This window comes from Eublepharis macularius, chromosome 8, assembly GCF_028583425.1.
Source record: "Eublepharis macularius isolate TG4126 chromosome 8, MPM_Emac_v1.0, whole genome shotgun sequence".
NCBI classification, from domain to species: Eukaryota; Metazoa; Chordata; class Lepidosauria; order Squamata; family Eublepharidae; genus Eublepharis; species Eublepharis macularius.
Window position 1 is genome coordinate 51,568,823 of NC_072797.1, and position 27,474 is coordinate 51,596,296.

Genomic DNA, 27,474 nt, shown 5'->3' on the forward strand with positions numbered 1-27,474 from the left:
GACTCCAGAGTCGGATAACCTGCCAGGGGATTTGGATGGTTCTTGTTAGTCAGACATTCTGGACTTTGCTCTTCTTTTGAGCAAGTGCAAAGTGCTCCTAATTTTCCGCCAAGTCTCCCCAGTGCACTCATGACCCTCCTCCGTGTGTACCCACTCTCCCACCTTGTGCACAAAGTCCTGCGGCAGGAGGCTGCCAGGCAGAGCCTCCAGCCCCCGCCCACTTACCTGAATTCATGAGCAGTGCAGCTGGAGGTTATGTAGGGTGTGTGGGCAGCCGATTGGGTGCAAGGAGGGGACTCGCCCACTTCGGAAGCGCAGATTGGTCCCTGTTGTAGTTGCCATCCTATGCCCTGTTTGGACCATGTGGGCGGGGCCGGGCACCGGGAGGATGGCCCAAGTTTTCCCGTTCAATGGGCACCTATGGGCTACGCCTTCTTTTTTCGTGGCATAACTTTCCGTCGCTGCAGGGGGCGTTCCAGGGCCTGGAGTAATAAAGTTCTCCATGAGAACTTATCAGACATTAAGTTCAGATACTTTTGGGAAAGGATGTCTCCTTGATTCTGTTTCTGTTATTTTGGCCATGAATCACATGGCAGCTGTTTCATATGCATAATTACTCCTAGGTAAGTATGGATAGTATTGTAACCCTAGGGAACAAATCAATCTATCCCCTATATACACAAAATGTTCATTTGAGAACAATTCTGTGCATGTGGAGGATGAGTGGATTGGAATCAAATGTATGTAGGTAGCATGCAGGAAGAATGCAATAGAGAACGCATCATTCCTTTATGCTATGCTAAGCATTTTCCTCTCTGCTCACGACCTGGGTTTGATCCTGGTAGAAGCCGGGTTCAGGAAGCCAGCTCAAGGTTGACTCAGCCTTCCATCCTTCCGAGGTTGGTAAAAAGAGTTTCCTGGGGGTAAAGTGTAGATGACTGGGGAAGGCAATAGCAAACCACCCCGTAAAAAGTCTGCCAAGAAAACATTGTGATGCGACGTCCCCCCATGGGTCAGTAATGACTCGGTGCTTGCACAGGGGACTACCTTTACCTTTAATAGATATTTATGTTCTGTCAAACTTGATTGTAAGACTGCTTTTTGTTTAAAGTGAATATATATAATTGAACCAAGACTATAATGCAGTTTTTGAGCTCGAAGGGGAGTGAGTTCGTTTTCAATAGAAGATAGTAAATATATACTTAGGACATAGGGACATGTCTGCACATGAAGGGGATCGACATGAGCCTCTCTTAGAGCCCTTCTGTAGAAATGCACTCACACACATATCCTCAGTACATGTGTTTTAAAGGGCATGCAATAACCACAACACACATCGCATGTCCAAGCAATAGATCAGTGCACATGAATCCATGCACATATGCCAGTAATGGGGAGAAACAGGGTTCTTTTGAAGCATGTAGCGATCCATCTGCACATGAATGGCATCACTTGCACAAGGATGAATTGTTCCCTTAATTAATTAATCATAATGAGTGCACTGGTAAATATTGCATATGTATATTTAGGAATGGACATAAAGAGCTCTGGTTTTGCATTTACTTTCTCAGCCTATTCTTAGTCTTGAAAAACATTGTCAGTTATGTGCCATGCCCTCAGAATAGCATGCAAGTCTCTTTTTGTGGTGATGGCAAAGAAAACTTCCTTATTTTATGTGTTTAAAGCTCTCCTGGAAATAGCTCAGTTCAGAAATGAAAGCACAAAAGAGCAAAGTCTACATAGAACTACATGCCACAGAAAAAGGAGTCAGTTTTCTTTTTCTCCAGCTTTAAAGTTTCCATTTATATTCCTTAGAAATGGATGATCGTGTGTGTGTGTGTGTGTGTGTGTATTTAGTCTTTCACAAAGATTGTGTTTCCTTGAAGATATTATTAATGTTGGGAACATCCTGTTGATAGGCATTATTGAAGATTTTTTAAAAAATGTTTACAACTGTGGAGCTGAAGGACTATTCGTTTTCCAAATAAAGATGGTATATTTTTCACTATTGTTATATGCATTAGGAAGCCAATCTTACACACTTCATTGAGACAAGCTTTTTTCAAGGCTGAATCTACACAGGAATACAAAAACACACCCCTGTCAAGGCAGAAGTGACAGGCTGCATCCACACAATCCTGTTCCTGTACCACTTGGTGCTGCTGCCCTCCACTCCTCCCCTTCCTCTACATCTGTGCAAAAGTGTAAACATGATACCAATTGCACAAAATCCCCTTCCCAAGCTCTGAATTGTCCTCCTTGCCATCACTTTACATACAAACCTGGTTTATAGCAGTGCAGCATGGCTTGGCAGGAAAAGGGAGGAAAGCCTTTAAAGGGCTGGGGGCTGGGGGGGGGATGGCAAATGGCAGTGAACAACACTGCAGCAGTTTGAAAACAGAGTTATCTCCACCCTCCTCTCCCATAGTGGTGATGATGGAAGTGTTCATGTGGAGCTGCTCTGGGGATTCCCCTTTGATCCAGATCAAAGCAGGTTTATTTTAAATCCAGTTTACAGGGGAAAGTCTTGGGAATGCCACAAATTGCGATTCTAATGAGCATGACATCATGTGGGTATTTCCCTGTAATGTGGGGGCTTCCTACTTTCCGTGCAGGGAAAAATCTCTGTGGAGCAGCCCATTCATTCTAAGGCCATGGCAAGAATTCTTTGGGAGAGGGAACAGGATTATAGTGGCAAACTGCTGCACTGTATGTGCTTGCTGCCATAATCCCGTTACTCCCATTCATGTTCATTCCCACCACTTAAAATAAAAACAGCTAAAAGTACATCCGTTTGACAGTAAGAGTACAAAATGGCAGCAGCGTTAATGTTGGGATGTACTAGGGACAAAGTTTCCAATACGAATACAAGCAAGTGCAAAAGACTTAACAATAAGAGTCAGCAAATTCTTCTAATGCCCTTTTCACAAGTATACAGTGCCATCCTAAGCAGAGTTAACGATTGACTGCTGTGACCCTAGAAGGGTGTAACACTGCTGACAGCCTAGGATAAAAATGCATTGCACAATATAGTCCAACAAAGTGATCACAGATGTGGCACATTTTTTCAGGGGATCTAACACTGGTGCTGTTTCATTTAATGCCATATCCATGTCCCCTCCATCCCTGAGCCCTGTGATTCTCAAACCTCTTTCCCTCCTAAGGTTGCCAGGAGACTTTCAGGAGGAAAGGATTAGTTGCTTTACTTAAACTTCTCTGCTATGCTCGCTGAGCTTTAAGGGACAGTTCTAGCCCCTCCCATTTTCCTTTCAGTGTAAAAATACCATGGTAAACAGTGATGACATAAGTGCATATAAAAGCACAAGCCACAAGAAGGGGGGGCAGGATGAGGAGGAAAGAGAGAAGGAAGGGAAAATAGCTTCAACCTACAACATATGAGTGGCATTCAGTACTTGGTTAGTCTGTTGTCGGAAAGTGCCCCCTATGGTCCCAGTCAGGGTCATTAGGCTTTTGGTGAGTCGTCTTGCTAAAATAGAAATGGTTGCCTTTGCACTGTAGGCCAATCTTTTTGATTTATATAAGTATGTTTCTAAGAAATACTCTGACTAAAAATATGCAGTGTGAACAATTGCACAATGGATTTTTAAAATACTGTAGCTACAAGTACCCAGACTAAATAAAGAAAACAGCATTTTTTAAAAAGTCACTATGTTCTGTATGCTTAATTCCTATTAGTGTTCATTTAGAATGAGAAAAAGAAGAACCACATTCTAAAAAGCAAATGTTCTCCTTTTTATTGTATGCTGTAGCAGATAATTAAGTGTCACTGGTAAATAAAAACTCTCAAGTGAGTTTATTTGTGTAAGTAATTAAGCCAATTTGCAGCTTGTTAGATATGCTGGAACTTGTTCCTATAATAACCATCCAATATGCCTCCATTTAAAAATGACACGGTTTTTCTCTTTTTCTCCTGCAGGTGCTTTATTCCAAATACTTACGCAGCTCTTTTCACTGCTGTGCTGGTACCACTAATGTGCTTGGTAGTGGTATTTGTGGTGTTCATCCACGCCTACCAGGTGACTCCCCAGTGGAAAGCTTATGATGATGTATTCAGAGGAAGAACTAATGCAGCAGGTATGAAACCTAAGACAATTCTAATCAAGCTAGTGAGAGAGGTTTCTTCAATAAGCTACCTTTGAAATTGCTGCTTTTCTGGATGTCTTCCTGTGCCTTTAACATCTTTGTGTCCAGAAGGACCCAAATTGCTTTCCCTGCAGCTGCAAGGCAGTGTGGGAAACTTATCCAAGCACCACAGTGCCCGATTTGGATTGAGACCATGAAGCTAAGAAGGATGGACTCCAGCCTTCCTCCCCCCACCCTCCCAGTTTTCCCAAGCTGAAATGGCTCTTCTGGGTATTTTTTGCTCCACTGCAAGACTGCACAGGCAGTATTTGGTGCAAGTGCTAACTAGAGATGGGCATGAACCTAAATACGACCCCAAAAAAACTCACGAACCATGCCGGTTCAGGGTTCGCAAACCAGCGTTCATGGAAGCTCCTTTTCACAGAACTTCCACGAACTGTATACTGATTCGTTGGGTCATATTTACAGGGGCAGTTTAAATGCCCCTTTAAGAGACTTGCAAGGGCCCCTGCCAGCTGATAGTTTAAAGAGACCTGCCGCAGCAGGTCCCTTTAAACTGTCCAAACCACAGCCCCCCCAGCCCCAGCCCCACACTTACCTTCCCCTGCAATGCGTCGTCCTTCCTCTCTTCCCAGGAGGGGACATTTTCGGCATCTTCCACCACCCTGGGGGCCCACAGGGTGGCAGAAGAGGCTGAAATTGGCCTCCCTGCCCCTCAAATGGCCACCACAGTGACCATTTGAGGAGAAAGAATAACGGCCTTCCTGCCCCTCCCGGGAGGACAGGAAAGACACTGCACCGCAGGGGAAGGTAAGTCTGGAGGTTAGGGGGTAGGGGGGCTGGGGTTTGGGCAGTTTAACGGCAGGTCCCTTTAAACTATCAGCTGGCAGGCGGTGAGGGTGGATCCCCCCCTGCCGCCTGCCAGCTGATAGTTTAAAGGGAACTGCTGCTTGCAAGGCAGGAAAGGGCCCTTTAAACTGTTAAATGCCCCTTTCCCTGCCGCTGTTAAGGCCAGAAAGGGGTATTTAAACCCCACGTACCACGAACTGGTTCGTAACTGGTCTAGTTCCATGATTCGTGAAACCCATGAACCATGAACCTCCTGGTTCAGTTTTTTTTTGTTCCGTGCCCATCTCTAGTGCTGATCCACAACAAGGTGTATAATGCATTCTGGAGCCATTTTGGGTTGGGTTGGGAGTGTGTGTGGGGAGGTGAGTCTGAAGCCCCTCTTCCCCCAACTTCACAAATCCAATAGAAATTAGGCCCTGTATTGATAGAGTATGTTCCGTGTAGCTATTGCATGGCTGCAGAGAAACGAGTTGGGGAAACTCCAGTCTGATTAATGGACAAACGTATCATGTAGTTTGAGCCAGAGTCAGATGGTTGGTCCATCTAACCTAGTTCTGGCTATTCTCCCAGTAGCTATCTTAGGACTCAAGCAGCAGTCTTTCCCAACCCTGCTGTCTTTGATTCTTTATTTAGAGATGCTAAGATCTGAATTTAGGACTAGGTGCATGTAGAAACCCATAATCAAAAGGCAGAAGTGTTAATAGATCTTTCAAAACATGCAACCAAAGAGTTATCTGCTTATTTTTGCAGTAACAAATCCTGGCCCAGATGGAAAAGTCTAAGGGTGAAACCAGATGAAATGCAGAAAATTGTGTGAACAGACTTCCAAGCTTTTATTCTTTTTAAACAGAAGATGGGGAAGACCCTCAGTCTGCATGAGGATCTTGGGATTAATTTTTCTCCTTGCAGAATTTTCTCAGCCTGGAATAGCCCTGGGCAATGTCTTTTTGGGGCAAACTTACGAGCACCATAGCTGCTCTGCAGAGTTTGGCCCTAACACTTCCATAAGAAGCCATTTTTTGAAGTTTGGGGTAGGGAATTCTAAATCTGCAGGAAATGGTCTTCTAAGTGCCTGTTTTAGTTTGGACTTGGCACATTAGGATGGTCAGGGCTGTCTAAGACACTGGATTTAGATGGGTTAGAAGCAGCACTTTGAATTGTATCTAGAGAACTATGGGACGTCTGTGACAGCTCAGTATTGTAGAAGACAGCTTAGTTTGGTTAGGGCATCTGTTGTAGTTGGATACAGCTGATACATTGGAAAACATGTCCTCTATGGGTATCCATTTAAAGTCCAAAGTCATTCTGTTTTGTTAGGGTTGTCAGCTTCTTTACTGGCCTATCTCCTCTTTCTTTAATCAGCCTTGTAGTCATGATTCGTGCTCTTTCATGCTATTTATTTAGTAGAAGACTAGAAGACACAATGTGTGCTGTTACTTTAGGTTTATTTATCTAGACGAGGTTATCCCCTTCCCCTTCCCTGCTGCAAGGCTCATGACAGATTTCAGTATATTTTTCTCTCTCTTTTAAACATTGTAACAAGAATACAAGGAGACACTTCCTTTTGCATGTGGTCTCCCAATAAGTTTCATACCTAAGATTTAAATTGAGCTGTTGCATATGGAGATCCAGTTCTCGATCCACTGTACATTAAGTAACTTGGCATAGGTTGCTTCTTAATGTTGTTAGCAGCTGAGAATGGCCATTGCTTGGCTGCACTCTTTATCTCCAGATTTCTCTGAAGAAGTCTCAGTTCTTGCATAGACAAGTCAAAGGGCAAAAGTATAATATCAGGGATTTATGATTTGTGTTGTTCCTGGTGTTGAAGAAATCTCTGTACATCTCCTGATTCTTTCTAAACATAACAAATTGTCCATGTATAAGAGGGAAGAGGAAGTGGCGTTCCCAATTTGGCTTTATAGCACTCAGCAAGTATGAATGGGTCCTGTAACGTGGGCCAGATGTTGTCCTTCCTTGGAAATCTAGTCTCCAGTCTTCTTTTCCTAGCTGCAGAAAGATCCACAGAAGCTTTACAAAATAATTTATTTTTCTTTTTGCATAGCATATATAATCAAAAATAACATTGAGCCAAAATTACGATGTACAATATTCTAGCCTCATCTACCAATTGTAGCATAGATATAATACTTAAGATTGTACATATTCTTGAAATTGGTATTAAGATACATAAGAAAAAAGTCAATTTCTTGGTCTATTTGAACTGAGTTAATATTTATTCTCCATAATATGTCACTTTGTGACCAAAGTAATATCCCGCAAGCTATTAAACCACTGTACTTAAAGATGGTACAGTGACTCTTTTCCAATGGAAGGCAATACACAAGCAGCAGTAACTGAATTTAAATTATATTCTTGTGTGCTTCCTCTACTCTGTCCCTTAAATATCCAAGTAAGATAATATTAATATTTGAAAAGGATTTCTTATCATATCATTAATTAGATACAGTATTAGCTGCAAAAAAAACCCCAACAACTTTGTCATGGGACAGTTCTAATATATAAGCACAAGATCTGCATTTGCATTCTGACATTTCCAATTCATAGAGTAGAACAGTACATATGATTTAATTTGTGTGGTCATTTTTCTTCTTCTCTCTTCCTTGACTCTGCATCGGTGCAGTCCTCTTTTTTGCACTCCACTATTAATTTGTATGCCCTGACTTGGATAGTCCAGGGTAGCCCAGTCTCACTGGATCCTGGAAGCTAAGCAGGGTAAGCCCTGGTTAGTACTTGGATGGGAGGCCACCAAGGAATGCCAGGGTTGCTATGAAGAGGCAGGCATTGGCAAACTACCTCTGAAGACTCTTGCCTTGAAAACCCTATGGCGTCATCATCAGTCAGCTAGATAGAAAAATGTTCAATTCAACTGATATTAGATGTATTGTCGAAGGCTTTCACGGCCGGAGAACGATGGTTGTTGTGGGTTTTCCGGGCTGTATTGCCGTGGTCTTGGCATTGTAGTTCCTGACGTTTCGCCAGCAGCTGTGGCTGGCATCTTCAGAGGTGTAGCACCAAAAGACAGAGATCTCTCAGTGTCACAGTGTGGAAAAGATGTAGGTCATTTGTCTTTTGTCTAACTGATATTAGATTTACAAGAGATTTCTGATTCATATTTTTCCCTATTGTTTTTGGAAACTATAATAGGACATTTTCGTCTTAGAGCTCTCTTGTAGTTCCATATGATGAGCTGGTATGGCAGTGCACCCACTAGCCCACTCTGGCTATAGACCTTCCCCAGGACCCCGTGCATAGAAAATACAATGGACCTTGAGTCAAAAATGTAATAGCTCACTTTGCAACAAAATGAGTTTGTTTGTGAGAGTATAAATGGCAGTGATTTAAAGAAAAATCTATAGAATGCTTTTTGATTTTCAGTTTATTTGAATTGTTTCATGCAAACTCTTACGGGTAGGATTACTTCTCTTAGGCCGAACTACGGTTGATGATGGTGTTGTAAATGAATACTTAAAATCAGGGCTTTTTTCTGGGAAAAGAGGTGGTGGAACTCAGTGGGTTGCCTTTGGAGAAAATGGTCACATGGCTGGTGGCCCTGCCCCCTGATCTCCAGGCAGAGGGGAGTTTAGATTGCCCTCCGCGCCACTGGAGCGGCGCGGAGGGCAATCTAAACTCCCCTCTGTCTGGAGATCAGGGGGCGGGGCCACCAGCCATGTGACCATTTTCAAGAGGTTCCGGAACTTCATTCCCCCGCGTTCCCCCTGAACAAAAGCCCTGCTTAAAATATCAGGGATCATTTTCAGCATTATTGTTATCTGCTTTATTCAGATCCTCTGCCAGCTCATATCTGTGTGCAGAAAGATGTCATTTTAGTGAATTTCCTGTTGGGCATAAACCCATGAGACCTAAATCCTTTGTCTCATCAGAAAAAGACGTACAGCATGATCACAAGAAGTACTCACTTCCCCATGCTGCCTGGATTGTTTACTTTCAAATTTCTGAGAAAATTAGAGCGGAAAGGAAAGTTTAGGTTGTTATTTGTTTCTTGTAATTTGTGCTGAACTGAACAGACCTGAAAGTACCAATGGATTTTATGACAGAGAACTACACTGCTAAACCTATAATCGAATTCACACTTACTTGGGAGGAAATCCAACTCCAGTGTGGGGGACCTAAATGTGAATTAAAAATATCACAGTTAATTACCCTGCAGTAGGAGCTAACATGGCAGAGGCTATCACAGCTGGACTGTCATGTCAAATGAACATGTATACTCAGTGACAATGTGGTAACGTTCTTGCTGACCTGGGGGAGCCTCTGATAGTGCCAAGCTGGAAATGACCTGTTAACTTAAGTCTTTTGATGGTGTTTTGTGGGGGCCCAGCCATTTACCCATTGCATAGGCAACAGATCACTCTATTCCACTGCTATTGCTGTTCAGTGCTGGAAGATGGGAAAGCAGCCTTAGCTCTAGGCAGCTGGACAATTCTCTCATCTACTAGCACATGAGCTGCAGCAGAGTACTTGGAGACAGCAAAGCGCTGCTCGTGCAGTGGGAATCCTTACCCTGTGGGCCAGGGGGTGCATCTTGCATCACATAACACCCCAATTTCTCCCTATATGTTCTACTAAGCAATATTTTAGATCAGTTCTAGTCATTTATGGTATTTTTCCTGTACAGTGCAGATATGATACAAACATTACCACATGAATAACATGCCCATGCAAACAGCATTAATAAACTGTAACACCTATATGTATGCATATTATTATGGGTGGCACAATGAGCCAGTATGAGCCATTTTCTCTGCAAGCAGTTCTAGAAATTCAGCTGCTTCCCATATTTTTATATGCTAGGGTGGGATGGCCCATGGGGTAGAGTACTACATTGTGACAGGAAATATGAGTAGGTATGCTTCAATGGATAAGGAATTCTATAAGCCAGAAAGCTATGATATTGCTAAGGATGTCTTAGGTGAGAGATCAGTAGGAATTTGCCTTCTAATAAAAAAGGCAAACCTTTTGATATAAATGTCTTTAAGGAATTAGGCTATCTCCACAGGAAGTTTTACTTACAGAGAAAAACAGACACTGAGCACAGTCCAGCAGAATGTCATAACAAGTTGACTTAAGCATATTTATTTCAATATGAATTATTTAAATTAATGTACTTGTTTTGGATTCTCATTGCTGTGATTATAAAAAAAGTAGGAGCCTCATTTTAAAACAGAAAATACCCTTGGATTATGGAGGGTTAGTAACTTTTATTTGGTTTCAAACTAGACATTAAGGGTTCATCACAGGTATGTTTACTTGCTTTACAATACAACTCTTCTATGCCAGTTGACTTCAGTGGACCTCCCCCAGCCCAAGGCACTTTCCCTAAAGAGAAGAAGCTCTTCCACTGAAGGACTTCTTGCACCAGTGGAACATGCCACTGTTAATAGAATGGATTCATTCCTCTCAGCCAGTCCCCCTCAGCCCCCTCCTCTATTGCTTCATGCCATCGTGTGCTGAAAATCTCTGATTGCAGGTAGTGGCATCACCAACATTTGTAATTTACTCTATGTGTGTGTGTATGTGTGTTGGAGTGAAAATTTGTCCTGCTCATAAATTTGGAAATATAATGAATCAAGTGCCGTTATTCCATGAAGTTTGTCCTCATTTTAGAATGTAAAGTGAGATTTTGCCTACATACTTAAAAACAGCATGCAGGCAGACTTATAGGCACATATACCAAGTATGCTTAATAATCTTGAACAGCTAAGCAAATGGTACAAAAATGAAAAGTGTTTTTCTGTATTTAGTGTATTTTTGGACTGGCTCTCAACACTAATCACACTTTAGACAGAGCTGTGTAGAAGCCCCAAAAGTAAGTTTTTAGAGTGCCAGTAGACTGTGCTCACAGCACAATCCTGCGTCTGAGCTTTATGAACAAGAGAGTTTTGAAATCCTTGAATGTGTGTGATGAATAGCCTGCAGCTCTAATGGCCAGGCCTGTACAAAAGGAGATGAAATTTTGAAAGCCGATTGAAAAGGCGATATGATCACTTGCAGCCAACATTATGAGTCATCCTTTCAAGAGAACTAATGAAAGAAAGGTTAGCCTTTTCAGAGAAAGTTTGCAAGTACCTAGCCAATTCTGATTTGAGCTGAGGTGAGCCTATCAGTATTTACAGTGAGTATAGAAGGAAATTGATAGTTGAGCAATTGCAGAAAAAGTCCCTGCCTACACTATCATTGCTATCTTACTCCTTCTCTGAGCTGGTTCTCATAGGCAATGTATAGAGAATAAAAGGAGCACCCCTGCCCACCTCAACCTGCAGGGTCGGTGCCAGAGGTTCTGGCGCTCGAGGCAGCGCGCGCACACCATGGACTGCGTGATGACATCATCACAGATGTCACCACGCACCGCAGGGGGGCTGGGCAGCTTGCGGAGCCCCAAGCAGAGAAGCTTCAAGCTGCTGCTGGGGCAGCGAGCGGAGGCTGCTTCGTGCACCGCCCCAGCAACAGCTCATGGCTTATGCGCCCAGCTGGGGCAGAGGAGCGCGCAGCGGAGCTGGCGTGGCTGGCTGCAGCAGCAGCTGCAGCCAGCCAGCCAGCCAGCCCTGTGCTGCCACCGCCACATGCCCCAGCCGAGCGCAGAAGCTGTGAGCCACTGCTGGGGTGGCGCGCGGAGGCTGCTCCGTGCGCCACCCCAGCAACAGCTCACGGCTTCTGCGACCGGCTGGGGTGGAGGAGCACGCAGCGGAGCTGGTGTGGCTGGCTGCAGCTGCTGCTGCTGCTGCAGCCAGCCAGCCAGCTCCGTGCCGCCACCGCCACGCACCCCAGCTGGGCGCACAAGCTGCGAGCCGCTGCTGGGGCGGCGCCCGGAGGCTGCGGCCGGCTGGGGTGTGTGGCGGCGGCGGCAGCGGCAGCAGCATGGAGCTGGCTGGCTGGCTGCAGTAGTAGCTGCATCCCAGTCATGCCAGCTTCGCTGTGCGCGTCTCCGCTCCCGACACCCCCTCCGGCGCCCCTCCAAAGCCCGTGCGCCCGAGGCCACTGCCTACCTGGCCTCCATGGGCGCGCCGGCCCTGTCAACCTGATCAAGGTGAGGGAGTTTGTGATTTCGGAGGATTCCACACTCAGGAAGTCTTGAAGCTCTCAAAACTATTGCTGGCCAGTCTTGGGTGGGAGCCTGCCATTATGACACTATTTTCAGAAATGTCTTTGGTTGGCTTGTGGAATAGATGCAGTGTTCAAACCTCCAGCCACAAGAAGAAATACTTCTAAAATGGCTAGCACTTAAGCAGAATTGTAATGTGAATATCAACAAAGTGGCTGGTGAAAGTTGATAGCTTTACAGAAAATGGAATCCATTACTAGGGGAAATGGGTGGAATACATCAAGCCAACAGAACAAGAAAGAGTTCAGAGTTGCAGGGAAAATCAGAACATTTGAAGGTGCCTGCAAAGTTAGAAGAAGAAATTCTGAAACTGAGGAGGAACAAATAACATAATGAAACCTAAAAGAGCCCTTTGAAGAGGTTTGGTCAGTGAGGAACTAAGCAGCAAACAATAAAGACTTCTGTGATGGACTCAGCTTCAGATGCTGAGACTTCCAGTCAGTGAGCTATGATTGATATGTTTCCTTCCCCCCTCCCCCTTTTGTGGCTAGCCTGAAATGGCAGTTGGAGATGGAATGTTGGGGAAGCTGTCAGTTGGAGTTGGAGGGTAAACAAGAGAGTGAAAGGGAGTTGGAGCCTGGCTTTTGACCAGAGAGGGTCAGCCAGAGAATCCTCTGTGAGAGGAAATAATGTTTGTGAAGCACTGTTAGTCCTCAGACTAAAGTGGGAAAAACCAGCACTAACTCCTGCTTAGACTTGAGAGATCTAGGAATTATAGGGGGCCAAGGAAGTGGGTAGAAAGGAGTCTCCCCTTCAGTGCCAGGAACAGGGTTATAGCTCATAACTATAACGCCTGCCCAGTATCTAGGAAGAGTTTGTCTCAGTGGAGCAACTTTAAGTCTGGAGAGGAGGGAAAGTCGTGCTGTGTCTATGCTTTAAAAGGGAAACATTTGTGAAGCAGTGTCAACCTCTGAAAGAAGCTAGCAACCTAGTATTAAAGCAAGTGTTTTGTGCCTCACACCAGTGAAGTTGCTATATAAAACCTTTCTGTTACTTAAGTTCAAACATCTGCCTACCTGCCTTTTGACTTTAACCTACTGTAAATAAACCTTCTGTTACCTTTTGAACCTCCCCAAGCCTTATGTGCCAGTTTCTGCTAAAGGGAAGCGCAAACCCCTGATCTGTTCCCTACTAAGACTTGGCTGGGTAACCATTTTTAATAATCCTTAAGGGTGGGACAAGAAGGAAAGTTGAAGCTTAACATCAACCATGCTACCAGAGGCTTCCCAGCCCAGTATACAGCTTCATAGGCTTAAAGAGGAGAAGTTTTACCTCAGGGTAGGGGAAGTCAGCCTAAGCCTGAGTTGGACGTGGGTTTGTGGCAACTTCTCATCTCAAACAGAATTTTTCTTCCATAGTTACTCAGGAGGAACATAAACAAGGTAAAGCATGTCAAAGGAGAAAGTGTGCTTTCACAAAGAAACAGAAAAAAATAGCTTTGATCTTACCACCTAATCAAAGAATGCTCTATAAAGGAAAATCTAGAACTTTGTGTATTCCATCAAACAACCAAATGGGTCATTGGTTCCTTTAATTAGATGGCCAGCAAAAACAAGTGTTACCATCATAAAAATAATATTTAAATTAGGACTCCTAACTCCCACCCACGGTGAGATCTATGAGCTTCACTGGTTACCTGGAGCCCACTGAACTCACTTGGCCCTTGAAGATGCTTTGGAATCAGTCATGCTTTCTGAAGCTTTTCTTCAAGTTTATGTAAGCTACAAATTTGCCTTCTTCAAAATTAAAGCTGAGATTATATCAACATTCTATATGGAGCGTGAGATTATAAACTAGATATCAGATCCAAGATGGAAATACCATAGGCCAGCCAAACACTTGATTTGATCGAGCAAAAAAAAATTTTTTTTTAAAGAGTGTTTTCTGATAACAGTTACAATAAACAAAGCTTACACAACCATATTGCCTTAGTTATTTGGAAGTTTGAGTTGATTCAGATATGTTTTCCAGATTGTGTAGCCTTGCTGCAAAGTGTTTTTGTTTGCCAAGAACTTTTTAAAAATATTTTTACAGGAGCCAAATGAAAGAAGGAAAAAATAAAACATTCAAATCAACTAGCAGCTTTAAAAGGCCTATGGATCAGCTTAAACTGCAGAACTGCACATTGTGATATTTGCCTGGGCAGTCTGCAGGCAGAGCTAGGAGACTCAGTGTCATTGCCCAAAAAACACCAAGACCTGTCCTTCAAAGGACCCTGACACTTCTCTTCAGAGCATTACACACTTTGGGTGCATGGAATGTGTGCATAATGGGAGCGGTGCCTGCAAATTAGCATCTAAAGCAGGTGCTATTTATCTTAAAAGTACAGACAAATTAGTGTAATAAAAGCTGGCCTGTCTGCTTCCACACAGGGGCTTTCTCCTGGGTAGACCATAGCATTCCTCTGCTTTACTGAGGAGTTTTCACTCATGCGCTCTTTCCAGGCATGACTCCTGGGGTTCCAGGGACTTTCCCTTTTAAGCTGAAGCAAAGTAAAACCTCCTTTGCTCCAGCTTAAAGGGAAAATAGAACATGGGCTGCAAGCAGGCTTCTGAGTGAAAGCCCAGGGGGAGGCAGAGTTTAGCACCGCTTTCAAAATGGCGATGCTCAGCACTGGTGGTTCTTCCCCCTTTTAGCCTTTTGACATGGCTTTTTTAAAAAGCTGCTGTCTGCTGTGAGCCACAGATCAGTTGTCGGATGAGGGAGTTGCTAAGCTGTGTCAGGGGAGGGAGCGCTGCAAGATTGATGTTAGGTCAGCACGTTTGTAGTACTGCAGTGGGGAAGAAGGGAGTGGGGCATTTAATGCCATCCACTGTGCCTCTCGCTGGCTGCTGCTTTTACAGCAGGGGCAGCTTCTCCCACACCCACGTGGAACCAGTCTACAAAGCAGTGGCTGCAACCATACACAGGTTTTTCTCTGCCTTCACTTCCACACTGTAGCTCTTTGGAGAGGCACGACCAAACCTGACACTGGTCTCTAATAATCCAGTCTTCAGTCTTTTCTCATCCTCATTGTTTCTCAAACCTAGTTTGGTATGATCATTCTGGGAAGAACAGTGTCCAAACATGTTGACAAGGATCTGGACAGAAAAGTGTGCATTTCATAAGGTCACTCGCACACTGATGCCATTTTCCTTGACTCCACAGTTGTCATCCCACCCCACACATCATTGCAGAGATTGGGGGGGGGGGGGCGTTTTAAGTAATTGCCATTGCACTAGAATAATTTGTTTACTGCTGAACAAAGTAGAGGAAACAAGATTTGCCTCTTGATGTCTGATGTCTTGTAAAAAAATCCCCAAACCCCACACAGCAAGATTATTGTTTGGCACTAGTAGAAACATTTAGTCTCTGACAGTATACCTCGCAAGTAATTGTGCTGGTTTTCTTTTTTGTTTAACTTTTAAAGCTACCATCCTGTGTAGGATTCCCACTGATGACACTGAGAGCCAGACTAGATGTTACAGTGGCTACAGGTCTGACACATGCCTACCATTTTAGAGAATTCGGCCATTTAAAAATGTTGTGAAAGCCCATAGGTCAGCAGGACCAGGCAATCCCCCTGCCGCTGCCCCATGTAACTTTTCAAGTGCTGGAATAGAGGGCTACTGTAGCATAATGGTTAAGTGCTTAGGATGTGTGTCAGCACTCTGCTCTGCTGGTTTGAATCCTGCTACTGCTATGAGCTCAGCAGGTGGGCTAGGGTAAGCCATTCCCTCAGCCCCAGCTCTCTAGCTGTAGTGTGGGGATAATAATGACACTGATTTTGTTCACCACTCTGAGTGAAGAGTCCTCATTAAAAGTCGTCATGGCAGACCTGGGGAGGAAAATGTAATACATAGTTAGGCCCTGAAGAAACATGTATCAGATCAGGCTGATAATTTGGTTTCCTTTTGAAGAAGCAGTGCTAAGAATGTGCTCAGAAAAACACTGCAGTCGTATGCACAGTTACTTGGTGAATCCACAAATAAGTTGTATTTTTCTGAGCCTCAGTATTTCCCAGTTGTAAAACCCAGAACATTAGCTAATGGGATCAAACCTACAGATTCAACTGGTGGGGATAGTGGTTTGCAAAACACTGGCTTGTATCCTAGCATGTGTTTTGGACAACACAAGGGTTCTTCTGTTGTGTAAAGGGGGCAAATTCCTCTGATTCGCTCCTAGAACTGTAGATTACAATTTGCCTCCTAAGCTGTTACAAGGGTCCACAGACCCAAAGGAAAAAAAAAACCTGGGGGGCTCTGGGGGCTATAATATGAAGGAGACATGGGAAAGTCACAGAGTCTTGTAGAATACATGGCCTTGTCAAAGGAACCCATAAGTTGATCTGATGAGCTCTAGATATTAAACAAGGTCCTGTGGTTCAATATTCCAAGTATGAATTTTTTAGGATTTGGATTGGTTGACATAAATGGAAGTGGCACAGGATAAATTAGTCTGGATTTATAAGCCTAAATCCTGAGAGTCACTTCCCATGCTCTGATTTTGAGTAATATAGAGGCTTTAGTAAATCACGCCCTTTAATAAAATAAAAACTATAACATTGAGATGATTTATATGTATGTTTACTTCCAATTTAGAAATCAGTATTCAGAATCATGGAACGTAACAACAGCCTGAATTAATTGACTATCACTTGACAAGTCTTGATGAAACTGAATGCTTGTTGCTCCTTGTGAATTGCTAACAATTCACGAACTGATTTTAATGCCTGTCTTCAAATGCTCACACCCAGTTCTCTTTATTTATTTTGTTTGGTCTCTTCATGAACATCTGGGATGACAGAGCTTTGAAGCCTGAGGCATAAATACAAAATAGAATTATGACTTAGGTACTACCTTTGCTAATGATGCCAGAAAATGTAAGCCTGTCTAAAAATTAGAAAACCTATTTGCCAGTACAACTACCCTTTTCTGCTATTTAATTGCAATGTCTTACACTCACCATTCATCAGAATAAAGGAGAAGTTGCTCTGACCTTATGCCAGATTTATTGCATTTATGTATCTATTAAAATATTTATATCTCCCTTTTCTCCAAGGCCTCAAAGCAAGCTGGGTGACCTTAGGCTTGAGATCATAGTTGCTGATGAAGGAATTATTTGGACACTCCATAAACTCATCTGTTTTCAGGACTAACCAAGGTTTTAGACAGATGGCACTCAATAAGGATTTACTTCCTCAATCTTATGCTTATCACACTGCTGACAACAGCAAATGCATTCTCTTTTTTTGTTACATATTTTATTATATTTCAGTTCCACCTTTGCTTTATAGAACTCAGAGTGGTGTGCTTGATTCCTCTTCCTTGTTATCCTTACAACAATCCTGAGTGGCAGAGCTTTGTTGATAAGGAAGAATATGAACACAGACTCCTAGTCCCCTTGATCCTAGTTCAACACTACACCTGTTTCTACCACACTGGACCTTGTGTACCATTGAAGTTAATATTTCTTGAGCCACAAACAGATATGATAGGGTGCATAAGCATTTGAGTTCTTTATGGAAATGTCACTCTCTTGCATTTCCTTGAGGTTTTTTGAGCCCTCTGCTCCCATTTTTTCCATGTGGGCCATTGTGAGTATGTATGAATGTGTACATACTAACTCAGAGCATATTTAATGCATTTGATGAAGCGGACTTTAGACCATGCCAGTTAGTCTTTAATGTGGCATGGAATTGTTGTTTTCCAAAATGGCCAACCATCTGAGATTACTGTAGAATTTGCCAGCATGTCCTATCCTATAATCCTTTTGTATATGAAGCTCTAGTATAGACCAACAGGGTCAGAATATTTTTTTAAGGATATGTCAGCACAGGAAAAAAATCACTTCAAGGATCCATTTAGAAATGGCAGGCCATATCTGTTCCTTAGCGGCACGTTTATTTCTGGCCAATGCAAGCTCAAATTACTATCATTATAAACAATTAAATGGGCCTGTGGGTTAGGTATACATGCCGAAGGCACAAACAATGAGCATGACTGTTGGGTCTGTGTCAATAACATTGGTAGATTTATTATGAGAGAAAAAAGTTATCACAAGTGTGCATCATTTTATGTAGTTTGGAATTCTATAGAATTATATGCAAAGTTGAGCTTATTGAGAATCTTGTTACTGTATTACATCTTCTACTCCCACTCCCTGAACCCCAAATCACACAAAGAGACACAACTAGACCTTCATTCTCCAATTGCATTGCAACAGTTCCCACTGTCAGACCATTAAGCTACTTTGAGAAGTGCACATTGTTATTTCAGCAGTATGATCTGCTGCAGTAGAATCAGAAAGCCTGTGTAAAGCTGCATGTGCAATATGCTTCTGTGTGAACACATCCCTTCTTTGGGTTGGGCCAAAGCAGACAGGCCTGAGATACATGGACATGTGCCCCATTAAAATCAATGGGACTCCAAGCATTTCAATCTTTCTGAGCTTAATGTCATTTAAGCGTGTCAGTTTCCACTGGACTGTATCCCCCACCCCCAGAATCTGAGGTCCCCTACTTGTAGACTTATATAAGGGGTATGAGGGAGAGTTAATTTTACATATACAAGAGAAATATACACATGCTTCTTTTGTTCCACCATTGCTATGGGTCAAACAAGTTTCATGGGATTTTGAAACAATACAAAACCCAGCTAAACCTGTTTACTAGAGGTGAAAATGAGATGAGTGTGCATACCCCAGGCAGCATTTCTTTCATGTTTTCATAAACTTACCTGATCGTGTTCTGCAACTCAGCTGCTTCACAGTCTTATTTCAAGCTACACATGCTTTGTAGCACATAGAAAATTTTGTTTGCAATGGTGGAAATTTAGCTTTTTTAAAAGGAAGAAATTTAAAGTATCCTATACATATTCTAACCATATTATGGGAAATGAATGAAAAGTAGTACTGAGACATTCAGGGGAAACGTCACAACAATCAGTGAGGAGGTCACATATAGTGACCACAGTTCAGAATTTTGCATGTTCGTTTTATTGGCAGCTTTAGCCATCTCAAGAAGCACACAGGTCTCCTTTTCCTTCTGCAGTGCAAAACATGAGAATCTTCGTTGATATTGTGGAATGCCTTCACTAGCTTGGGGGGCAGGGGAGGAAATAGTGAGTGTGTATGGAAATCCTTTGTAGATGCTTAATTTGCATGCATAGATCTTTCCTGTGTAACACTAACTTGACCGTTGACCTTGGTTGGCCTCTCTGTACTGAAAGTATCAGCAGTTTGAGACTAACATTCTTTCTACGTCTGACATCCTGCTTCCTTCCTTTATGCTGCCACCCCTGCTGCATCACTGTGTGAGAAAAGCCAAAACTGCACAAAGGGTCTCGTCATTTTGCTGTTTCTTCCCAGACAATCTGCTCCTTGGGACATTAGGCATCTTCCCACCTTAACTTGGCCAGCTATGAAGATTTAGTTTCTAACAAGAAAGTCAACAAAATGGGCATAGGAGAAAGATAGCTGAAATGAGAAGGGAGGATGAAGTGGGACTTTAAAATCTCCCACTTTAACTGGATGGTGCCCAGTTTATTTTTGTATGAATTCACATAATGAGAGTATTTGCTATAAAAACAGAGTCATCTAATAGACTTATGTTCCATATCCCTACAGGTATGTATCATCCGTTTGTAAGTTTTGTTCTTATAAAATTCTTAATTAAAATAAAAATGGTATGTATCATCCCTTGGGTAACTGGCTAGAATGAGGGAAAAGAGAGAGCAACTATACTGTACAGGTTAAAAATCTTCAGACAATCTAGTGATATATCATAAAAAGTCAAAGAAGTTCCCCATGAACAATAATACAAATAATAATACTAGTTACATTTTAAAGCAATTGAAGCATTGCCAGACCCCTTAGGGAGTGTAATGATTTGTTTTTTTGTCTTTTACTTTGATTCATTATCTGTTAAAACTTTAGTTTTAACAATACTAAATTATTTCATTAAAGTTTCTTTAATTATTTATTTCATAATCTTAGGGGTGCCAAATTCTTAAAGCCTCCTATTGCTTTTAAAGTACCATAGAAGAACTTGGAAGTTTGAGGAAGGGCACTTTGCACAGAAGAGGGTGGGTAAGTCTGAGAACACAGGTACCTTGCCAACCAATAAGAATGAGCCAATCATCTGAATTTGTTCAACCATTGGTTGCGATCAAACTGCACAAACATTGCTTGTTGTCATGCTCACATGTTCCCTCACCTCAATTCTTTTGTGCAAAGTTTGACTGAAAACTTCTATATTGGGAAGCTTTTTCTCAAACTCTAGTTTACTCTCAAGCCCTAATGCAAGCATATACACAAATGTGATTCCCCACCCCCCACCCCTCTCTACAGACCAAGGTTCTAAACTATCCCAGATTAGAATCCTGATTTGTGAGCAGAAAAAAAAATCCAGGCACCTGTATTAGGATATCACAGCAAATCAGAGTCTGATTCAAAGCTTTCTCAAAACAGGAGCCATCTTTTCTGCTTTGCACATGATAGGAGAGCTCATGATGAGCACACTAGGTAAGCTGTGCTTGTGCCAGTCATGGACAAACAGCAGATTGTTGTGACATCTGACTGTAGCCATTTTGTTCAGACATTTCAGTCAGGGTCATTTTAACAGAAAATGAGAGTTATTGTTGTTGTTATTAAACCTTTCTCACTGAGATTCCAGGCAGATTACACTGTGTAAGACAAATATGATCAATGGCTGAGATATCCAGTGAACAATACAATAGGATTTGGCTGTCAGAATTCTAAAAAAAAAGTCAGAAATCTGAAATCAGAGCTAAAAAACAAGCATAAGCATATTTAAACATGACACATTAAATGATGAAGAAGCTACACAGTAGAAGCATAATTACAAGCAGCAGACAGTACATACTAGTATAGTCTGTAGTCTCTATCCCTTTACCAAAGCATATTTCTGAACCATTTCCTTACATTACAGCCCTGTTACCTGTATAAAAAAGCTCTCCTGAACAATTCAGTTTAGCATAGTTTGTGGAAAGCCAGGAGAGTGGGAGCCCTCCTAATCTCATCAGGGAGGCCATTCCATAAGGAGACCACAACAGAGAATGTGCATGTATAGACAATTGTTGATTTTGCTCATTTTCAGGATGGCACCTGTAAATGTTGCCAGACTTAGGGTTCCCAGGACTGCCACTGGTTACACACATTGCCCACCACCACTTTAAGCAGTGTCGGAAGAAAATTTTTTAAAACCTGTAAGCAGCACATGAGTCATGATACCACTTCCAGGGAAAAGCTGGAAGTGACAGCTGGTAGCCAGAAATTCTATGGTAGACCACAACAAAGAGTTTACCATAGAGTTTATCATAGAATATCTGGCAATTCCTAGAGCTACCTGCTGCCACTTCCAGGTTTTTTCAAAGTGATGTCACAGCACACATGATGTCATGTACTCTACCATGTCCCCACACCCCCGTCCCACTTCCTCTCAGGCACAGTCCTGAAGATCCAGCCCAAGCTAAGCACTTTTATAACACATTATTTTAAGGAGAGCATGTTCTTAAATCTCTCCCACTGAAAACAGGGGACTTTGAGAAGTACTTTACTCTGCAGGATCTTGCCCTAATTTTTAACTCTCATAAAAATTACAATACGGTATCATTTCTGCCTTGCCTGCCTAGCTATAAATAGCATATTTCAAAAACTTTTGTCCATATTTTTCAATAGATCTTTATGCCTAAGCAAAAGAGAAGAATAATGTCATCTTTACAATCTACCTGGGAGGAAGCAAAGCCAATATTTACAGACAAAATCAAGGGATGATTAAAACAAATTTTTAATTGACTTTTTAGGGCAAAAATGTAAATATCATAGGCAGAAGGGAAGTGGGCACAATATGCTGATGTTTCAGAAGACATTCAAACATTAGAAATGCCTGTACATTATGTTCTTGATCTATTTGCTTTTCAACAGAAGACCATGTTCTCTCTATTTAAACAAATTGCTACAGGTGTTTTCTGACCCATTAAATCCAATTAACATAAAGCTATCCACATTTAAAGGAGAGTGAAGAACAGTATCTAGCAAGTATGTGGCACTTTTGTAGTTCAAAGCATTTCACATGCATTATGACATTAATCTTTCCAATAGTCTGTGTAAAGTTAGCACATCATCACCCCCAACCAGGTGTTCTGAGAGAGAATGGCTTGCCTATGACCACCTAATGAATTTGTGACTGAAGTGAAATCTGAAGGGTGACCTTCCAGATCACAGTTCCTTTCTTAGCCACTATGGGACTCCAGGTCCCGAAATACTTTAGTGTGGGAACTTTAGTTTTAACAATAAACATTATTTCCATTAAAATTTATTTAATTATTTATTTAGTTCATAATCTTAGGGCTGCCAAATTCTTAGAAACCTCCTATTCCTTTAAGAGTTCCATAGAAGAACTTGGAAGTTTGAGGAAGGGCACTTCGCACAAAAGGGGGTGGGGAAGCCCAGCAGAAGTTCCAGCAGTAATTCCAGGCAATAAATTCAAAGAGTGAGGCTAGGTATGATCAATGTTCAGAAATCAGAACAGACAGCAAACAAAAGTGCAGGCCCATGTTTGGCATGGGGAGGGAGCTCAGTTAGGACTGTGCACAACAGAAAACAAAAGCTGACTTTTGTGGAGGTCAGAATTGACACTTCCAAATTAGCACAAGAAGAAGCACAAGGACAACTCTCAGATGGAAAATTCCTGGAGATTTGAGAGTGGAGCTTGAGGATGGTGGGTTTGTGGAAGGAAGGGACCTCAATGGGGTATAAAGCCATAGAATCCACCCTAGGGTTACTAGGTCCTGGTTGGGAAATTCCTGGAGATTTGGGAGATGGAGCCTGGAGATGGCACGTTTGAGGAGGGGAGAGACCTCTGTACAGTATAATGCCATAGAGTGCACCCTCCAAAGCAGCCATTTTCTCCTGGGGAACTGATCTCAGTGGCTGGAGATCAGTTGTAACTCTGCAAGATCTCCAGCCACCACCTGGAGGTTGGCAACCCACCCTGCAAAGCAACCATTTTCTCCAGAGGAACCGATGTCTGTAGCAGCAGCAGCAGTAGTTGTTATAGTGCTTCTTTCTCACCAAGATCCAAGGTGGATTACACAGTGCAAGTGAAAATACAATATAATCAACAGCTAAGGCATTCATTAAGCAAAGTATAGTAACAACAGTTAAGCCATTCAGTGAAAAAGATACTATGGTAGCATAAAATTTGAAAATAAGCATAAAGCCAAGCACAGAGATGCAATCTTTCTGAAACAAAGCATAACTAATTTACATGACATGTTTAGCAATGTGGAAACTCCCTTGTAGGTGGATGTCTACATTAGCAGACAGTACCCAACAGAGTAGTGAATATATCATAAGAAGCAGTATTCACTACTGCTTCTTATGATATAGCCGCATAATCTGGGTAGAAAGCTCTCCTGAATAATTCGGTTTTGCATAGTCTGTGGAAAGCCTGGAGAGGAGCTGTTATGCCAGGAATTCTCCAGGCCACACTTGCAGATTGGCAGTTTGACTCTAAAGGCCAGGCCCAGCAGCAAGCATCAGGTGGCTTGCTACTATCTAACTTGCATGTCTCACCCAAGCATGGCTGCTTGGTGTTGTTCAACAGCAGCCATCCTATGAAATTACAGTGTGTTGTAGTGGTTAGTGTTTCAGATTATAATCTGGAAGACTCAGTTTCAAATCTCCACTCTGTTGAGGAAGCTCATTGTAAGACTTTGGGTTAGAGTTGCCAGGCCCTCTTACCCTCCCAGTGGGAGGGGGGACCCAGCACTCACCTTCTCTTTGTTTCTTGCATGCACACCTGTACAATGATGTCACTTCCAGTGACAGCATTTCCAGGTGACATCATTGTGCAAGCATGCACTTTGCAGTGGGCCCAAATTGGCCTGTTGCAAAGTGTGAGAGAGCTCTCAGGGTGGCATGATGATTTCACTCCCAGGAGTGACTTCATCACATTGCCCTGGCGGTGCGTTCAGGAGACCTGTTCCTGCACTTTCCGCCCACCCCCACCCCACCAGCCAAGTGAGTGGGAACAGGGGGAGGAAGGTGGAAGCAGGGGATCCCCCACCCCCACTGGGGGGCCTGGATTCCTACTTTGGGCCAATCACACACTCTCCAAGGTTGTTATGAGGAAAAAATGAAGGTGAGGAAGATGATGAAGCTGCTTTGGGTCCCTACTGTGGAGAAAGGTGGGGTATAAATGAAGTAAATAAATCATAAATATAGCTGAAAATGTGGAGCTAGGATTACCAGCCTCCAGGTGGTGGCTGGAGATCTCCCAGAATTTCAACTGATCTCCAGGCAACAGAGATCAGTTCCCCTGGAGAAAATGGCTGCTTTGGAGTCTGAATTCTATGGCACTATTTCCTGCTGAGCCCTATATCCTCTCCAAATCCCCCCCCCTCTCCAGGCTCCACCCTCCCAAATCTCCAGGAATTTCCCTACCTGGAGCTAGCAACTCTATGAGGCACAGATAAAAGATAGGTTTGGTGGGTGGGTGGGAAGGAGAGAAGCAAGTGGAGAAAGTGAGGATATAGGGGCTGCCAGATGTGAAAGTGGGGGGAGGGTGATCATGGAAAAGTGAGGCCCTCCCCCTCAAGTCCTTGCAGGTTTCCTACTGTGAAATGGGGGCTGGTCTGGCTGGCACCATACAGCTGGGCCCAACTCAGACAGGACTGCACTGCTGTACTGAGCCAACATCAACTACTGGCACAACTCTAGTGTGCTGTAGATTTCCTGGTTTGAGGCTGCCAGGAAAGAGGAGAAGGAAATGAAGAAAGGAGCCAAATAATGGTAGGTTGGCTGATGAGCTGAGAGGAGAGAAGGAAGCAGAAAAAGGAGAGAGGCTATGGAGGTTTTCTGACTCTTGAAAGCTCATAACCTGAACATTTTTTGGTCTCTAAGGTTCCACTGGACTCAAATCCTACTTTTCTACTGCAGACCAATATTACTACCCCCCCAAGATTAAGAGCATACATAATCTGACCTTTCTTTACTTACTTACTTACTTACTTACTTCATTTATACCCTGCCTTTGGGGACCCAAAGCAGTGTATATCCTTTTGTTCTTTGCTATTCTATCCTCACAACAACCCTGTGACTTAGTTTAGGTTGAGAATATGCAACTGGCCCAGGATGATGCCTATCCCAAGCTTCTATAGCATAGGGGAATTCGAGCCTCCCAGGTCCTAGTCCTATAGTATAACCAAAATACCATACTGGCTCTCTGTTACATATTCTTTCAGTATTCTATTAGTTGCTCACAGGATCAGACTTGGCCCAGGATCCTGTGATATGCTATAAAAAATTGGGTTAGATTGGGAGTTGTATCTGAGAAGCTACCAAATGCCATTTAAACTGCTTTTCATTCCTCTCCCACTCTCAGTGGAAACGTGTCATAACAGAGGCAATTCTGAATAGACATGAGCACGAACCAGAAAAAAACCAAACCATGGGGTTTGTGGGGTTTCCACAAACCACGAACTGGCTCATTTATGAACCAGTTTGTGGTTCATGGGGTTTAAATGCTGCTTTCCATCAGGGAAAGGGGCATTTCATCGCTTAAAGGGCCCTTTCCTGCCACTTGTAAGGGGCAGGACCCTTTAAACTATCAGCTGGCAGGTGCGGAGAATCCCCCCTGTCGTCTACCAGCAGATAGTTTAAAGGGCCCTGCTGCTTGCAAGCAGCAGGGCCCTTTAAACTCCCCAAACCCCAGCACATGTGACATCATCACGCAGGCTGGTGTGCACGCGTGTGCGCCTGGTCCACAAGCCGGCTGGTCCACTTAGTGCTGCTCCTGAAAGGGCCCTGCCACTTGCAAGCGGCAGGTCCCTTTAACTATCAGCTGGCAGTCGGCGAGGGGGGATCCCCCCCTGCCGCCTACCAGCTGATAGTTTAAAGGGACCTGCTGCTTGCAAGTAGCAGGAAAAGTTTAAATGGCCATTTCCTCTGGGGAAATGGCCATTTAAACTGGCCCTTTAATACGAACGAAACAAACTAGTAGTCCAGTTCGTGGGAACGAGCTTCCATGAACCCTGGTTCGTGAACCCTGAACTGGACTGGTTCGTGGAGTTTTTTGGTTCGTATTTAGGTTCGTACCCACCTCTAGTTCTGAATGTGTTGTTGACCAAAGCAATATTTCTATGGACCCCATATAAATGTGTAACCCTCTCACACACATCCCATCCTAGGCATACATCCTCATGAGACATGAAAGGGGGGGCAGAAATCTGTTTTATAAATGAAAAGACAGAACAATACCTTATGATAATGGGCCTTGGGCACCCCTGGATTTACCATAGGCCCTGTAATGTGTACCCATCTGCCATACTAGTGCTTGGTCTCAGAGCTGATCAATAGTCATGGAGGCAGGTTGATTTACAATCAGATCAAAACCTTCCTTGATTTTACAGTATATGTGTGATGTCATTTTCAGTTCCCATTTTCAGCACTTTCTTCAGCTGCAGGAATGAGTTTTCATAACAGATTTCACAAACAATAAATGCACAATTCAGATGACAATATGGATCCTTCCAACAAACAAAAAGACTGGTGTAAAGTTGAACAATCCCCACCCCATCATTAAACATAAAAAAGAGCTGATGGTTTGATGTTTTGATGAGATAACATGACATGGTCCTAGCAACGGCATTTAAGGTCACCTGAGTGCTCCTGCTGTATTTCCCACCTACACCATTCTGTTAACATAGTCTGCAAATCAGAGTCTGTTTTGTTCCTAGCTATATTTCTAAACACACCTTATTGGCAAACTCACTTTTTATACAATGCCTCATATTTGGTATGTTCTTTTGGTGCCTATATTTTAAGACATCTTCACAACTGCCCGGGACATTTTATTTGTTCTTCTTTTCAGGGCTTTGTTTGTTCAGAATATGCTGGATTGCCAGGACCAAATGTCAGTAAGGTGCACTCAGCCAACTATTGAATTATGAAAACTGGCTGTGTTTCAGCATTATATTAATAGGTTAGGCACGCCGTATTGAAGCTATTGTTAATGACAAGTCTGCAGTATAAAAAAGCAGGGATGATTCTTTCAAATGAATTGAGCAAAACAGGAAGTCCTGAAAACCTCCAGCATGTTTTAATTATACCATTCACCACACGAGACTTAAATGTAACGTTTTGGTACAAAGCAACTATTATGTTTTGTTAATAAATCATTTGCCAGTAGTTGAAGGAACATGTGAACATTATTAAACACCTGTCTGCATTAGATCATGGCAGATTTTTTTCAAAGGCATGTTGGTGTAACTAGGGAGGGCAATTTCATACTTGTACACTTGTTGGGAAAATTGTGAAACTTACCAAACTACTATTTGGAGTAGGGTCCCAAGTTCAGAAAAGGGAAAAGGAAGGAG

The 27,474-nt window shown here is 42.9% G+C and overlaps 1 protein-coding gene across 1 annotated transcript in view; it reads left to right on the forward strand.

Annotated features, from left to right (window-relative positions):
* The window catches only part of ADGRV1 (adhesion G protein-coupled receptor V1), a 428,595-nt gene that overhangs the window by 341,403 nt on the left and 59,718 nt on the right, over positions 1 to 27,474 (forward strand). Inside the window, exon 86 of the mRNA XM_054987564.1 lies at positions 3,938 to 4,095. Coding sequence (XP_054843539.1) covers positions 3,938 to 4,095 — 158 coding nt within the window. The remainder of the gene's footprint in view (positions 1 to 3,937; positions 4,096 to 27,474) is intronic.